Below are 17,329 nucleotides of genomic sequence, written 5' to 3' on the forward strand. Positions count from 1 at the left end.
GGGTTTTTATGGTGAGGCTCTTAGCGGAATATAAGAAACGTCTTTTAATTTTTAACTAAAAAAGTTAAAAATCGACTTTTAAATATCTTATTTGTTAAGAGAATGTGCTGTGATATTTCCTAGCCTCCTCCTACCTTTATCATCTACCATCGTACTCATCTTCACCTTCAGAATCTACAAAAAAAAAAAGACAACACTGAATATCTCTTCTTGGTCTGGATGATGAAGAAAAACTATAGTCTTATCATTTATAAACTAAGCTTACTGAATCTGACATCTTTACTAAGCTTGCCTCTATCTTGTATTTGTCTCACAAGCATTCTATACATCAAAACCCACCAATATATATGTAGTAGTAAATTGGTCCTTCAACCGGATGCTTGTCCTTATATCCAGTTCTAAAACTACTTCATAGCTGCAAATCTGCAATAAAACATGTATTATAAGGAGAGAAAAAAACTGTAAAGGAATATTGGCTATATAGAAACCTTGTGGTCCATAGTATTAGAAAACAAGCCCAAGTCAGGCCCAAGATCCATTTATGTTAGGGTTTCCAGCAATCTAGAATCTTATATATATTGTTATGAACTCTTGTGTAAGGAACTTTGGTTGCCATAGTTGCAGCCACATTAAACCTTTTTTATGATATCAATCAATCTTGTTAACTCTTGGTGACAACTCTCAAGCTTCCTCTCTTTAGTTTCTTTATCATTCAATAAAGCTCTATGAGCTATTAGGCTTTCAATAAGCTCTTTAGAGCATAAATCTATTTTATCTTCAAATGTTAACATGATATCAGAGCTTCAATCGATTCATGGGTCTTATATTTTTTTTTCTAGAGCTTCCGCCTAGGATCCAAAAGCAAATGAGACGGAGAAATATCCAAGACAACACGAAAAGAATGAATGAAAAACTTGCAATTCCTTCAGCTCCATTATATTTAGACATTTTCCCCACTTCAATAGTCCAGTTATGTTTGATCTTTGATATCGAGTTTTATTAAGCTTATGAATGGGCAAAAAAATTAAAATTATTAAGCTTATGAATGGGCAAAAAAATTAAAACAGTTTTACGTATTATTGTAGTTTGTTTTATCTATCTTCTGTCACTCAACAAATTTGTATAGATAAATTAATGATTAGTTTCTTTTCGAGTAATGATTTGCTTTTTTTTTTCTTAACTGATTTAGTTATGTTAATTGCAAACATGATTGTATAATTATTACATGGTTATAGAGTACTCCCTCCGTTTTTTAATATAAGCCGTTTTAAAGATATACACATAGATTAAGAAAATTATTAATTTCTTATATTTTTGAAATAAAAACATTATTAATTATTTATCTAACCACAATTCAATCAATAATAAAATAGAAGATATATTATCATTGGTCAGATAACATTAATTATTAATAAATGTTACATAGAAAACCGAAAACGACATATAATTTGAAACAAAATTTTTTCACTAAAACGACTTATATTGAAAAATGGAGAGAGTATTGAAACTTATAAGTAGACAAGAAAAAGATGATGATGAATAAAATATTTGAATCTTAATTGATTTGTCTCATTATTGTGTTTCCCACTCATTAAAGCTTTGTCAACACATGTTTGCTCGTCGGTGATTATACTACTTAAGCCTTCTTTTCTCATTTTCTTCTTTGGGTTTAAGCTTTAAAGCTATGCTATTATTTGTTAGTATAGTTTTCTCTATACTTATGTCCAACTTCGTACTTTCAAAACAAGTCCATGATGTTTCGGTATATTGAAGGTCACATTGACACAAGCAGAGGTGACGTTTCCAAGGAGAATTGAAAGCGTTGACCCCAAGATGCCAAAGTTTGACTTCCCTTTCTCTCTCTATTTCTGCTTCATCGACCTTTCCTTGTTTTTCAGAAAAAGCCCATTTCTCTATACAGCATTTATGATTTCAATAGTAGACAGATTGTATTACTCCCGCACTGGAATCTATCCAGCCGCATCTTTATTATTTAATTATAAAATAAAGTCAAATATCTCCGTATATCTAATAATTTATGTACATGATGGAAGTGAAAAGAACATTTTAAAGTCTTCATATCAAAGAGAGAAGAAGAGGAAGACAAAAAGAAATGATGAAGACTAAGAGTAAAGCGTTGATCATCTTCTTCACTCTAGTTCTGCTTCTAAGCATGGCCTCAAGTGTTCTTCCAAGAGAAGATGGTTTTGCTCCTCCTAAACCATCTCCCTCTTCCACTCAAGTAAGTTCGTCAATTCCCTCATGTTTTCTTCTTTCTTCTTCTTTTTTTTGGGTGAAAACATAATTTACAGAAAAAAAGAATTTTAAACAATTTCTTCTTCTTCTTCCTCCTAAAATCAGAAGTCAAGATCTTTTTGATATCTAAATTTTATTGACTGTATAAATGAATAGATTCGAGTAGTTTTACTTCTTTGTCTTTTTGTTCGGAACTAGGAGAAAGAAAGAAGTAGAAAAGGTGATGGAGATGGAGTAGATCAGTGCAAGAGTTCGGACAGTGAAGAAGAATGTCTTGTTAAGAAGACCGTAGCTGCTCACACCGATTACATCTATACACAAGACTTAAAGTCATCTCCTTGAAACAAGAACAATAACTCTGTCTTTTATATAGTACAAGCTATAAGCATAAGCAAACTCTCCTTGACCATTTGCTCATGACTTCATCATGTTCTTTGTTATTTTATTCTAATCTTTGTTTGATTTCTGTTAATGTCAACTTATATTTATCCTTCAATACCAACTCTATATATTTTAACTAGGGTCGCCCCGCCCTACGGGCGGGATATACTATACTTCTACGTAGATATTGTAAACCTTTATCAATGTTGCTATTATGAAAATAGTTTTCTAACCCTCAGATGTAGTGTGCCTTAATGTCCCTTGCTAAATATTTTAAAATTAAATCGTAGTATTTGTGGAACGATGTTAAAAAAGATAGTGAAAAAATTTTAATTGAAATTCATGTAAATTTGTTAGTTTGGCACTGCCTTATTGATCTTTTTTATTTTTTTATTATGTTTTTTTTTAAGTTTTATTGACATGACTCGAACAATTTTTTTGTTCTTTAATTTCTTCTACCCCAATCTTTTTTGTTAACTATCTCCATGTTTCTTGTGTTTCTGATTCATCAGATGATTAATTAGGCTTACGACATGCTCTATTTTTACAAACTTTTAGAAGTTCCACACTTCGTATGTATATAATTTAAAATAATATTTTTCGATAACAACACAATATATATATATATATAATAAATCTTAAAAATAAAACATATTTTAAAAATAAGATAATTTATTATATATATTGTGTTGTTATCGAGAAATAATATTTTAAAAATTAAAATGTAAAAAACTTTGATTAAAATTAATTGAGTAAAAACATTTGAATCAGGATATTTTATAAAATATTTTTAACATATGAGTGTTTAAAATTTTATACAATAATAAAAATCTAAATTGACGACTAAAAAAAAAATCTAAATTAATTGAATTTTTCCATATATTATCATACAGGCTTTTGAATTAATAAATTATAAATTAATAAGCATTCGTAAAAAAATTATATTAAAAAATTATGCTCGCATGTGTAGGCAAAATACCTATTATAATTTGTTTGTTAGTAGCATATGACACATCTGTGTGATTTTATTTTATTTAAACCCAATTCTATACTTTTTTATTTAATCAAATTCAAATGTAATCTAAATAAGTAGTTAATTACAAACACAATTCGATAGGAAACAAATTTCTGGGAATAAAATTGTTGATTAGCATTAATTGGGTATATTGTAAGTCTACGTTAGGCATAAAAAAGGAGAATTCAAAATCAAAAATGCTGAACTCAGCAAATTACAAATTAAAATTTTGGTTTAGCACGTGAAGTCTACTAACTCACGTTACGGTCTCATTAATTAAATTAGATTTCCTAGTTAAATACTAATAAACTGAAAACCCTAATTTCATTTTTCTTCTCCTCTGACGGCGTTTTATCTATTCTTTCTTATCTCATTTTATCAGAGGTAGTTCCCCCTCTCTAGTATCTTGCGATGCCAAAGACACCAAGCAAGTCTTCTTGTGCTTAAAGGTCTCTCTCTGTTTGATTCGTTTTTGGGTCCTGAATTGATCTGAGTTTCACGCTTGGGTTTAGTTAATTTAATTCCTATCGTTGTCTCTCAGATCTGTCTAGGAACCATCTGATGATTTTATGTCTTTAATTTAACGTTTTACCCTCCCACTGACTTCTTGTCTAGGAGTAGTTTTAACGGAGATATGTGGTTTCATGATGACGTTCCGCATCATGCCGATTGGTGTAAATTTCTCGCTCTCTGTTTTTGGTGAAGCCCACAGAACCTCTCTTTCTCTTTCTGTATGAATCTTTTGGTGGGCTCCTCGTCGGTGATACACGGGGTGGTCTCTCCTCGGTGGTTCAGACAGAGCGGCAAGGCAGTGTCGGCTAGGTCTCCTCTGTTCTTCATCTTTGCTTCACAGACCAGTCGTCGGTGCTCCTCAAATTAAAAGTGTAAATCATCATGTCGCCTCTTCTACTCCTATGCTCTTCAATCTTGCTGCTTTTTTTTTGAGCAACAGTCGTCGTCTATTCATTAAACTAATTTGGACGTTTGTTTCATCTGTTATAAGTGTCATTGCCCAACTCTAAAAAGACTACCGTTGGTGCTTAAGGCCCAGAATAGCCCACTTACACAAATATTTCCGTTTTAAATTTCGTCGAGCAACTTATTACATTACTGAAACGCATCTTTTTTTGTTGAAGGACAGGTGTCGCTCTCAGGATGCACGAATTGATGACGTGGCATCACAGGAGAGAGGCAAACATATTTATATATATATAGATATTTGTGAATTTTAATTTGGCAAGACAACATCAAGTTTAATTGGGCTAGATGACCAACAAAAAAAGTTTAAGTGGGCTGTTTGGAAAATAAATTAACTGGGTTTATAGCCTTGCGTGACAGGCTCAAATGCAGGCTTTATTGTTTATGAAAAAAAACATGCAATATGTTAAAAAGGATGAGAAGATACAAGTATGGTTACATTACTAAACTATGATGTTTAACTATGAATGAAAGTCAGTGTTACAAAAAGGTACATTAGGCATGTGGGGACAATACTAAATTATGATGTTTAATTATGAATGAAAGACTGTATTACAAAAAAAAGTACGTTATGCATGTAGAAGAGATGGTAATAGATCTTACAATAAATTATATTTAGAAATAGTCTAAAGTCTAGAGTACACGCAGAGCAAGCCCGATCACCAGTTCACCACCTCACGTGTACTCTAGACTATCTCATAACATAATTAAAATGCATTTCAGTTTATTTATTGTAATATTGGAATTAGTTCATTTGCTAATTAGTTTTCTTAATAATAAAATGAACTAATTCCAATATTACAATAAATCAACTATTCATGGAAATGCATTTTAATTATGTTAGGGGAGATGATATTATTTATAACAATGTTTTGTTTTTAAATTCTTTTTACTATTATCTTATAAGTTAGTCTCCAATTTGTTTTATATACCGTTTTGTAGTTTTAGTGGCACTATCACCAGGAGCCTCCACCTCCCTTTGTCTTATTTCATTTCAACAACCATCCATTACTTTGAAATAGTGATCTTATTCTCGACATATTTTTACACAAGAAGAAATCTTATATATAATACACACATGCAAAAAAAAAATGAAATCCAATCCAAAATGGATCCTTTTAGGGATAAAAACTACATTTTGTCTCTCATCTCTATCAAGAAAGTACATCTAAACTGTTAATTATAAGAATGCTATTTTTTATTTTATTAACTGTTAACAACAGTTACTCCCGAAAAAAACCTAGTAACAACAAAATTAGGCCTATATTATTGTTTTGTTCTCTTAACGTGGTTATCTTAATTCTTCATGAATCCTTAAATGATATTTACATTCTATTATCTACAATGAGTAATACATTTATACTTTACGAATACCAATAATCTACAATTTTAATATTAAAAAATAGTTTGCTAGACTTTGAAAGATCCACCGATAATATGATGGGTGCTATGTCTATTCCCAGGAGTTTATCACATTTACATACAGAATGTGAAGTTTTGATACGAGCGATGGAGTGTACGAAAACCCTACATATCTCAGAAGTGGTGTTTGCAACAGACTGCTCACAGTTGGTGAAGATGGTGTCTACTCCAACTGAATGGCCGACGTTTACTACTCACATGGAGGAGTTTCTACGATATAAGGAATATTTTTCTATCTTCACTATTTAGCATATTCCAAGGGCACAAAACACAATGGCAAATAAGCTAGCACGAGATGTTAGAACTCAGCCTTCTGCTATGGTTTATGTTAACTCCGTTCCTCTGAAATGGCTCTCGACTCAGGAATCTACTTAGTATAGTTTGGTCTTTTCTGTTGAAAAAAAAAAAAAAGACTTTGATAGATTTCTTTTGGAAATACGTTTTTAATTATATTGCATAATATATTATTGTTTTAAAAATATATAAGCATATCAATGTTTAAATTTTCTACTTCTGGACCAACTATATATAGACTGAAGTTTATTTCTACTCTTGGCATAATTATCTTTAGCTGTAGAAGATGAATAATTCCATATCCAGCCTATGAAACCAAGATAATTTTACGTAACGCATACCAATACGTTAATTTGTTTTCAATAGTGTTTATTATTCTCTTTAGTCTACTGGTCCAGCGTGTCTGTCTTTAGTCTATCCGACCCAGGTTCGTATAACGTCTTCCCCATATCAGACAGTAATTTTATTTTTTTTCTGTCTTTTTCTTTTAAAAAGTGGCGAATTTTTTTTATTTTTGGATCCAGCCACTAAATTTCTAAGACCGGCTCTGGATGTACATCTTTTCATTTGATTTTGATGTGTCTTGATTCAGAAAAATATCTATGCATCACACGAAAATTCGAAGAAACAATTTTTAGGTGGGTTTGTTAAACTCGAATTAGCAAGGCATATATAAATAGCTAAATATATAATACAGTACGTAATAATAAAAGGGCTAATGATTAAATGGTTGATTAAAATTATAAAAAGAGGTCCACCACTTCTAGCAATCAAATGCTTCTTATATCTTTGTTTGCCATGAATAATTTCATTGATGATGCAAGTCTATTTATGCGGCGAACTGCAAATTGTAAGATGTTGTATATATCGTCATAAATAGCAATAGGTTTAATATTTGGATAATTGAAATCATTTTCGTAGTTTATTACTCTATATGTATCATTTTAAATGGTGTTTAAGATTTTTACACAATTATTAAAAAATTGAAATTTTATGCAAATTATCTTGGTTATAGAAAAATAACATTAAATAAAACAAGTTCAACCAACAAAAACTTTAAGTATTTTATAATTGGTCATAAATTTCAAATGACATTAAATTTTATCTTAAATAGTGAGAATATCAATTATTATGAAATAATATAAATATTTTTAAACACCAACAAAAACTTACAGTATTTTATAACTGGTCACAAATTTCAAATGACATTAAATTTTATCTTAAATAGTGAGAATATCAATTATTATAAAATAATATAAATATTTTTAAACACCACTTAAAATGATACGAGTGAAATATTATTTTACTTTCTCTGTTTCATATTAAGTGTCACTTTAGCATTAAGTATCGTTCTATAATTTTAATACAATTTTTACTTACTTTTAGCTCAATATTAATTGTAAAATGCATTGATCTTATAAATAAATGTATTTTTCTAAAATTCTACTCCCTCCGTTTTTTAATATAAGTCGTTTTACAGCTATGCACGTAGATTAAGAAAACCATTAATTTCTTATATTTTCTAAACAAAAACATCATTAATTATTTACCTAACCACAATTCAACCAATAGAAAAATATAAGATATATTACCATTGGTTATACAACATTAATTATTAATAAATTTTACATAGAAAACCGAAAACGACATATAATTTGGAACAAAAAAGTTTCTCTAAAACGACTTATAATAAAAAACGGAGGGAGTATTGATTAAATAGATGGCATTAATAAAACATAAATGTGTTTTAATAAGTTTTTTAATATGTTTGAAAAATGTCTGAGTGATACTTTTTGTGAAATTAAGGAAGTATGGTTTAAAACTACACACAGTTTAGCAACACTACCAACAAATTTATTATTAACTTAAGGCACACATTCGTATAAAAATTAATTAAAATTACGAAAATAAATAATAGGAATATATTTGTAGGCTGAATTTAATTTATGTCGTGAATCTAAATATTTCGGAGTTAACATCATTGTATTTTTTTGATCTGGTATTTGTATGTTCCGAAAAAGATCAGATTAGCGCCTAATAACTTTTTCTACTAGAAATTTGGACACAGCCTGCCGTCTGCCGAAAGCATCCAATGATCACTTTATGTTAATTCACCAGTTTCTCCGTATTAGACCCAAAGATCTCTCAAGATAATCACCAAAAATTCAATAGCAGCCGCGCTTCAAACCATGCATCTGTCGGTAAGATCCTAAAGTGTGGTCCATCCGCTTAACACTGGACTACTAACGTGTGGTTAACACCATTGTATTCTAAATTCTAAAATATTTAAAGGGGTTAATATTATTTTCCCATACTATTGTATCGGATATCTATAATATGAAACTCGCTTTATGTTTGAGAATACTATGGATACCGTACGCGCCTGATTGTCAATAATATTCTTAAGTAACCCAAGTTGGCTTAAAAAAGGGGATAGAGAAGAATATTACGTTTATTAATATTTTATATCATATCATACGATATAATCGCTATGAAATCTACATTCTTGACATAAGCAGAACAATGACAAGATCATTTAACATAACTCAAAATCTCTGCCCATTTGGTTCGAATCCGATCTAGAGTTTGATATCGAATCTTCAAGCTCTCTTAGAAAATTGTTGGATTTTATCTCAGAGATTAGCTGTTTGAGATTAGAAGTTTCCTCTTTAAGCTTAGCGTTCTCCTTCAAAGCAAGCTGATGGCTTTCAGATACGCGGTTTAGCTTATCGATAAGACAATGGTTATCAGTACGGAGTCTTATCACTTGAGACCAAAGCTCATCGAGATGTCTCTGCTTTCTCATCCTTGACCTACGAGCAGATTCTCTATTAGAGATCATCCTTCTTTGTTTCCTCTCATCGATGACCATGCTTTGTCGGTGATCGTCGTCTGATGTTGAATTGTTACTCGTCACTGGATCCTGAACGTTGGATGATGAAGAGTAGTTGTTGTTATTGTTGGTCATCAGATCGTTGATGTAGTAGAAGGAGGAAGCAGAAGTAGGTGAAGAGGGCATCTTAAAGTATTCAGACTCCGTGATTGGTGTTTGGTTATTGTATATTTCAGGTGATACATATTGGAAGTATCCAGTGAGTTCCGCTGGAATTGTGTTCATGATCTTTACTTTGATAAATATGTCTTGTGCTTAGAGAAAGATTTTTGTTTTTTGTTTTGCTTAGAGAAAGATGATATTAAATGTTTTGAAGAGAGAGAGAGAGATGTGTTTTGTGTGAAGTGGTTTTTTGAAGTGAAGAGGAAGAGAGGGAGAAGGGTTTTATAGAGATGTGAGGAAAAGGAATGAGTATGTAGAAAATGGGTTGCATGTATATTATATTCTAATAAATAAATTATATGTAGAAAGATTAGTTCATCTAGAAAGAAAGCTGTAATACCATGATATGTATATTATATTTTGATAAACAAATCATACTTAGAAAGATTAGACTGTATTGTTAACGATCTGTAGATTCAATCACGAACTTTTTATTAATATTATTTGCGTATGTTTTATTATGATAAACTAATGTAGTAGACACTAGAAGTATTTGTTAACTGAGTTTGGCTCTAACATAGGACCACGGCAACAACTCCATGCCTATCCAAATGTATTTCCTAAATTACTTAGTAATTATTAATTAAATCAATTAACAGTTAATTAGGTGATTTCCCACTAGTGAACTTGTATATGCTTTAGTTAATAACTAGATATTTAGTCCGCACATACGGATATAATGATATAATTATTTATTAATACATACATTGTAATTTAAAAATTATTATGATAAATTTAAACCCAATATCAAATTTGTTCTATATGACAAAGTTTTATATATATGACAAATATTTTCTTTTAAATTTATATATGATGACAAATTTATTTATCAAAATATATATGACTGTATTTTCTTTTAAAAAAATTCATGTATTATAAATATTTTTAAAAATATATTTATACACTATATTCGTTAATAATTAATAAATATAATAATAATTCTTTGAGATCACTGAATATTATATTTTTGATTATACAAATTCAAAATTTTTACATGATTAATATTTTATTATGCATCTTTCAGTTTTTTTCAATTTCTTACTTTTTATAAGTGAAAAATATTCTTTGGATAACAACATAATATATATATACAATATATATATATACAACATAATATATATATACAATATATATATATATTATGTTTTTATTTTTAAATATTTTTTTCTTTTTAATTCTCAATTTATTAATTTATAATTAATTATGTAATTTAATAAGTAAATTTAATTATTTATTAATGGTAACCAATCTTATATTGCTTGTGGAATCCTTTGCTTGCTACATGGCATGATGATTGAAGAAAATTTGGCATTATCATGAAAATTCAGAATAGCTGATCGTTTGGTTGTTGAATAAACTTATTGGTTGTATGTATTGTAGAATATCATGATATTTATTTATTTTTGATTGATTTGTTATTATAAATATTTATAATTGAACAGTTTATGGTGACCACTACGTACGGGCGTACGGTATACAACTAATGCATTTTTAATTACTAAGTCATGTAATCGCTGTGACCCTATTCACTATTACATCACTACTTCGCTCATCAAGATAACTCCAAACACAGCTACAGTATTCTCATTTTCAAAAACAATTTAGTAGTATCCCGAGAGAGGGTAGAGATTCCCAAACAGGTAAGATCGATCATGTTACTTCATTGCCCAAAAGTAATGTACAAAAGATAAATGAGAACAAAGATAGGGTGGTGTGATTTGATAAATGAGACATGAAATGCAATGAGTGGGTCCAAACATTCTGTAGTGACGCCTGGTGGCCGGCGCACCAATTCACCGAGACACAACTTAAACATTTAATTAACATGCTTGCTTGCTTTCATAGTCTATTCCACAATTGAATTCTTTGGAAAGGAAAAAAAAATGGTGCAGTACTTTCCATTGACTTAAAAAGACTTCAGAAAACTTTAATTTGGTAATGCGGTATTTACAATTTATTTATTTTTGAGTTCTACCACTAAAAATACTAATGCCCTGTCATTTTTTAATAATCATTTGTTGTAGTTGTTTGTCGCTGTCATCATTATATGAAACGAATGAATATCGTTTGATTTTTAATAGTTTAGATTAATCCATGAATTTATTTTTTTAATCGGGAATTTACTATTTCGATAGTTATCAGTCGCAATAGCTTATTAAAAAACTATATAAACTAGATATATTTTCATATAATAACTGATGACATACAGTTCCATTAGTGGTTTTCTTTTCACTTGACTAGGCTTATAGTTTAATTTGAAAATCACCTGCTATATTCATAAAGACTATTTGACAAATTATAACATGGCGTTAATCCGATGTTAAATTGAAAATGTGCATGAGTATCTCTTTAATACATATGTTGGAGGTAATAGTTTGTATTATAAAAGTTTATAAATATGTATTGAAAATGAATTGTTTTTGATAAAAGATGATAAACTTCCACAAAAGCTTCAGGTCATATAAAAAACGTTTCATTCTAATTGGCCATATTCTAGAGATTTGTTCCCTAACATAATCAAGAAATTTTTTTTCCGGTCGACATTGTGAGGTAAAAAGTTTTCATGTGATAGGACATCACAATGAGAAACTGTGTTAGGCACGCGTCACCCTATAATTTCTAATTTTATATGACTAAAAGAAGAAAATAAGATTTCGTGTTTCTATTATTTTGGTAGCTTTCAGGTTTCAAAATATACCCATTTAGAGAGACATTAAGAAAAGCCTATGACCCTATGGTACAAATTGATTATTAAAGTGTACCATTTTGCAAATTACATAATGACCACTGTCTCCACTTTCACCCACTTCACTACAGAGCAGCCTCACATTTTTATTTACGTGATTGGACTAAAGAGGATAAGCTTGCCTTTTCTTTGCCAAAACTTGTGTTGTGTGTTGAATGAACACTGTTGATCCATTTTCGTTGTACGCCTTAAATATCCCTCTAGAAGATGTCACTAACTCTATAAAAGCAATCCGAAGATTACTATGTGTTTCTCTGCTGGAAAATTTTGAAAATTGATATCAGTTTCAACTTTTTGGATCCGGTCATACCATGTAAGATATAGCCATAGTTTTGTATCCCAAAATGTTAGACATAATCTCGTTTTGATAGTGTATATAGTTGACATAAATATTACCAAGATCATAAAGTATGATAAAAGCAAAAGTCGGATGTAAACCGTTCTATCTGGTCTCACAATCAAACAATTATGATATACCAAAAAAAAAACAGATTGTAAAAAATAATACTGATGTTCATTTTATTTTGTAGAATATTTTATTTCAAAACAAAAATCAGTATATATATGTGTGTGTGTGTGTGAACAAGCCTAATAATAAGTGACACATAAGCTTCTCACGATACGTCAGCTTGTTAACAGTATTGATACAAACTGAAAACCCCGTGCGCACGTACGGCACCTCATATAGTTGATGATTAACTTATTGATTGATAACTAACTAAGCTTCTTCTGTATTGGCTCTAGCAATAATTAACATATTAAGGTAGTGATCCACTCACACTTCCGCCACTAATTATGTTAATTAATATTTCTGGGCCTAAGCCTATCTAATTAAATTCGTAAACGATTTTACCAGTTCTTTGCTGTGTGTTACTGTCTTTTTTTTTTTTTGTCACAATCTGTGTGTTACTGTTAAAACATGTATTTTCCATCAAATTTAACTGAAGATTCAAGATTTTTTCCTGAATTTTAATTAGTCGATCCGGGGACACACTTGAACATTTATATAGGCGTTTTAATTAATTATCATGTATAATAGGTCACGGTCAAGTCAGGTGAGTGTTACCTAAACCTAATATCAGGATGCATTTGTATCATGCTCTAACTAGAAGACGGGCACTAATACCGTAATGTGTCTTTATCCGTCGATGGAGTTCTATTACTTCTATAGGATATCAGAGCTCTACCATCTCTGTTTAATTTTTTTTTTTTGATGGGTCCATCTATGTTTAATTTCTGCGTATTTTGAGTCTTCTTACTAATTTTATTAATTTTATTTATTAGCATCTTCTAACATTGTTTTGAGCTAAAAACATTTCTAACTCATTGTTATTTTTACTTTTATAATAATATATAGAAGTGAAATTTCTCTAATCCACTTTTTTTTTTCTATAATAGAAATTGTTATTTTTATTCTATAAATAAAAAAGAAATAGCAATTTTCTGCTTTTACTATAAGTAAAAACTAGATTTTGACCCGCGCTTCGAAAGCGCGGGTTTTTCAAATTATATTATAATACAAAATCGTATTATATCAAAGAAGAGATTTTTTTTTTAAATTATATAATTTATGAATTAGTTTATTTGAGATTTTATATGTACACTTTTATATAACTTTCTTTTAGGCTTGGACATTTTATCCCGACCAAAAAAATAAACCGGAACCGACCTAAAATTATAGGTATGGTTTGGGTCTGGGTCAAGAGAAAATTATCTATTTAGTATTTGTTTTGGAGCCGCAGATATTTGTTTGAGTCCATGTCCTACCCAAAACCCGATCAGAAGTATTTTATGTATATTAAATATATTTGGGTATTTTGAATATGTTTCCGGTACTATGAATATTTTTTTAAGTTAGGGTTTAGGTTTATGGTTATAGTTTTGGGTTTCGGGTAAAATTCCAATTTTTTTAAAAAATATTGGGTATTCGAATAAAATTTTGGGTATTTTTGGTTCTTCGGGTCAAATTTCGAGTAAAATTTTGGATTTTTAAGTATTTGAACATTTTTGTATATTTTTTGTGCTTCGAATATTTTCAGATTTTTTAAATTTTTGATCTTGAATACCGGAACAGATCTGGACCCGATACGTCTATATCGGGTACAACAACCTTTTTATATTAGATTTTTAAAGTTATCGAGAAAAATCATGGTTGATGAAATAATTTTAGAGAAAATTATTTTAAAGAGAAATATTAGGATTTGTTAAAAATATTTAAAATATTACTCCTTCCGTTTTTTTATATATGACGCTTTAGGATTGTGCACATAAATTAAGAAACATTTAATTTCTAAGCAAAAACATCATTAATTGTTTACCTAACCACAATTTAACCAATAATAAAATAGAAACTATAATATCATTGGTCATCTAGCATTAATTAGTAATAAATTTTACACAGAAAATTGAAAACGTCAAATAATTTGGAACAAAAAAATTCCTCTAAAACGTCATATGTAAAAAAACGGAGAGAGTATATGGTTAGAATAGATAATGGTAGGGCAAAAAATAATAAATAGTTATACATGACTTCAACAACCTTTTTATATTAGATTTTAAATGATTCTTTTTAATAGTATAAATTAATTTTTAAGTGAAAGGTATATAAATATATATATATCTAAACAAATAATTTACAAAATCGTAAATTATCAATATTTTTATTGTGAAGTCGGATTAGTTTTATCAAAACCCGTGAATTTCTATGTAATTATGAAATTCTACAGAAAAGATGTATTATAATATTGAAAGTTTTATTAATATATATTTAATAGGACCTTACCTATTACAAATATTTGATATAATGGAAGAGGATAAAATAGATATAATTGACATGACCCTATGTGTTAAAGTTTTTAGTATCGTTTATATCAAATATTGTAGGAAGTTGGTTTAAACAAAAGGTTAAGTGAATTATTTGAAACATATGATATGATTTATATTAAATGTCTGTATAGTCACGTGGTATATTAAAAGATCTTATACAGAAGGTTGAGTGAGTTTTTTTTTTTAAATGTTAGGGACATTATTTGGTTGCTATATTTGGGGTTAGTTATAATATTTGTTTATAAATAATAGGTTGGACTAAAAATGAATAGGTCCCATAAATTTTAATAGTAGATTTTTTAGGACTCCTTCCCTTTTAATAGTATTGATTATTATTCTAGAGAAATATATTAGAGTACACTCCATCTCTATCTCTACTAGAGTTTTTTTCCGCGCTACGCGCGGATTATATACTATAAAATTTAAAGTATTAGGTTAATAACATATATCAAAGTAGTACTAAATAATAGTGACCGGAAAATGTTTACGAAAGTAAACCAAAAGAATATAGTTTAAGATTTTATATTGTTATTGCTGTTGTTGTCTTCTTGTTGCCATGATAGAGTATATTCCTTATGTGTTCATAATATATTACCTAAAAACATAAAGATTACGAAAGTTATTAATTTTTAAAAATGTTATTTAATATATAGATTAGATACAATTTAGGCAATCATAAAAAAAATATTTAATTTGATTGGTAACACTATATCCAATAAATACAAAAGTTACCTAAAATATAAAAACTACTTAGATTTTGAAACAATTTTTTTTTCTATAACTACTTACAATATGAAACAGATGGAGTATTATTTAGTGTAAAGAAATGTCATTGGTGTAAATAGTGGATTTCGACATAAATCAGTTTTAGTTTTGTAAGAGCAATTTACCTTCTTTGTTTTTATTTTTTTGTACTTCATAAATATTTTTGAAACTTATGGATTTATTGGTATTACTGATACCACCCAAAAATGCTGCATTTGTGTGGGTGGTAGCGGTTGTTCGTTTTTTACGTAATCATAAAAATGTTATAAAAGCTTTATGCCGTTTCAAAATTTTAAAATTAAAAGTTGGTTTTCACAAATGTTTGTGATTGTTGGTATGTTACATGTAAGTGTTATAAATATATTTAAAATATTTAAAATTTGAATTTAACTATTAAAATTGAGATATTATAAATAAAATATACATATAAAATATATATTTTAATTTATATTCAGTAACAATATCCTAATTTATATTATAAAAACTTTAAACCCAAAATATTCACTATAATGTTATATAAATATATAACCAAACAAAATATTTTTAAAATAAAACCTGATATATATCTTCGTAATTGTTTTTATCGAAACTATAACTTTCAAATTAATATTTGAAAATAAAAATAAATTGAATATTTTTATTAATTATATTAAATTACTAATTTTCAAATTTTACCATAATAATATGTTTTGATATTTTATGGTGTTATATTGTCTTAATATTACTAATTTATTATTAGACCGGTTTAACATCTTAATTATCCAATAAAAATTCTACAAACATGCCAATTTCAAACTGATATACCAATCGTACAAATAATTTAATAGTATTTAGAACCGCAGAAAACTCCCAACAACTACGGGCCTGGCTGGTTTCTCCGCTACCACCCGCAAACGCAACTTTTGCGGTTGATAGCGGTTGACAGTGTTTCGAAACAATCATACAAACCGCTACAAATCACTTCAAACCGCTCCGAACCTCTTAAAATCAAAAGCTGGTTCCAGTTAGCGTTTGCGATGGCAGACGGTTGCGGGAGGGTAATTTTTTTTCTTTTTTTTCAAAAACCATATAATTACAAAAATAAAAATATTCAAAAATAAATTAAATTGGAATTATAAAAATACTAAAATATATCTATTATATTTTAATTAATATTATAAAATTTTAAAATAAAAATATTATTTATAATATTAAAAATTTAAAACCCTAATTTTCTAAATATAATTTTCATATTTATTATAATATTATGATTTTTGATATTTTTTATAATTATATAAAATGTAAATATTGTTAATTTATTATTTAACTGCTGCTGTATTTGGTAGTTAACCAGTCATAAGTATCCCGCAAACGCATCAATTTCTAACCGCAGAAACAGTCGTACAAATCTCTTAAAATCGCTAGAAACCGCAACCATCCGCATCCGCAAACTCCCGCAACCGCAATCGCAACCGCTGCGTTTGAACCAGTCAAGCCCTACATCGCCAAACTTACCCGCAATCATTGCATCTAAACCAGTGATGCCTTTACTTCATGAAGTCAATGCATAATTTTTTCTGTAACTGGCCTTTTAATGCATGATATTTAATGG

General features: G+C 28.9%; 2 protein-coding genes across 6 annotated transcripts; one reads left to right on the top strand and one right to left on the bottom strand.

Annotated features, from left to right (window-relative positions):
- The first annotated feature begins 1 nt into the window (after position 1).
- LOC108870343 (phytosulfokines 1) lies at positions 2-7,601 on the top strand. Of its 5 annotated transcripts, none has more exons than XR_004448438.1 (4): positions 2-2,242; positions 2,455-4,101; positions 4,268-4,536; positions 4,794-7,601. XR_004448438.1 is itself a non-coding variant. In XM_033273053.1 (3 exons), exons 1-2 carry the CDS (start codon positions 2,114-2,116, stop codon positions 2,596-2,598), a joined length of 267 nt encoding a protein of 88 aa, XP_033128944.1. In that variant the 5' UTR covers positions 201-2,113; the 3' UTR covers positions 2,599-4,101; positions 4,268-4,710. The 5 variants fall into 5 exon arrangements, 1 of the variants encoding a protein (XP_033128944.1); XR_004448439.1 differs by having other exon boundaries at positions 201-671; positions 840-2,242; positions 4,268-7,601; XR_004448440.1 differs by having other exon boundaries at positions 4,274-7,601.
- Positions 7,602-8,780: 1,179 nt separating this feature from the next.
- On the bottom strand, positions 8,781-16,917 carry LOC103872064 (basic leucine zipper 43). The gene has a single exon (XM_009150403.2). It carries the CDS (start codon positions 9,462-9,464, stop codon positions 8,883-8,885), a length of 582 nt encoding a protein of 193 aa, XP_009148651.1. The 5' UTR covers positions 9,465-16,917; the 3' UTR covers positions 8,781-8,882.
- Positions 16,918-17,329: the final 412 nt, after the last annotated feature.

Source organism: Brassica rapa, chromosome A06 (assembly GCF_000309985.2).
Source record: "Brassica rapa cultivar Chiifu-401-42 chromosome A06, CAAS_Brap_v3.01, whole genome shotgun sequence".
In the NCBI taxonomy this organism is placed as follows: Eukaryota; Viridiplantae; Streptophyta; class Magnoliopsida; order Brassicales; family Brassicaceae; genus Brassica; species Brassica rapa.

What these genes read in the sequence shown, in the direction of transcription:
- LOC108870343 (XM_033273053.1), top strand. Translation starts at nt 2,114, where the DNA reads ATGATGAAGACTAAGAGTAAAGCGTTGATCATCTTCTTCACTCTAGTT. An exon ending in TCTTCCACTCAAGTAAGTTC is followed by an intron (nt 2,251 to 2,468) that starts GTCAATTCCCTC and finishes GAAAGAAAGAAG; the next exon opens with TAGAAAAGGTGATGGAGATG.
- LOC103872064 (XM_009150403.2), bottom strand. Translation starts at nt 9,464, where the DNA reads ATGAACACAATTCCAGCGGAACTCACTGGATACTTCCAATATGTATCA.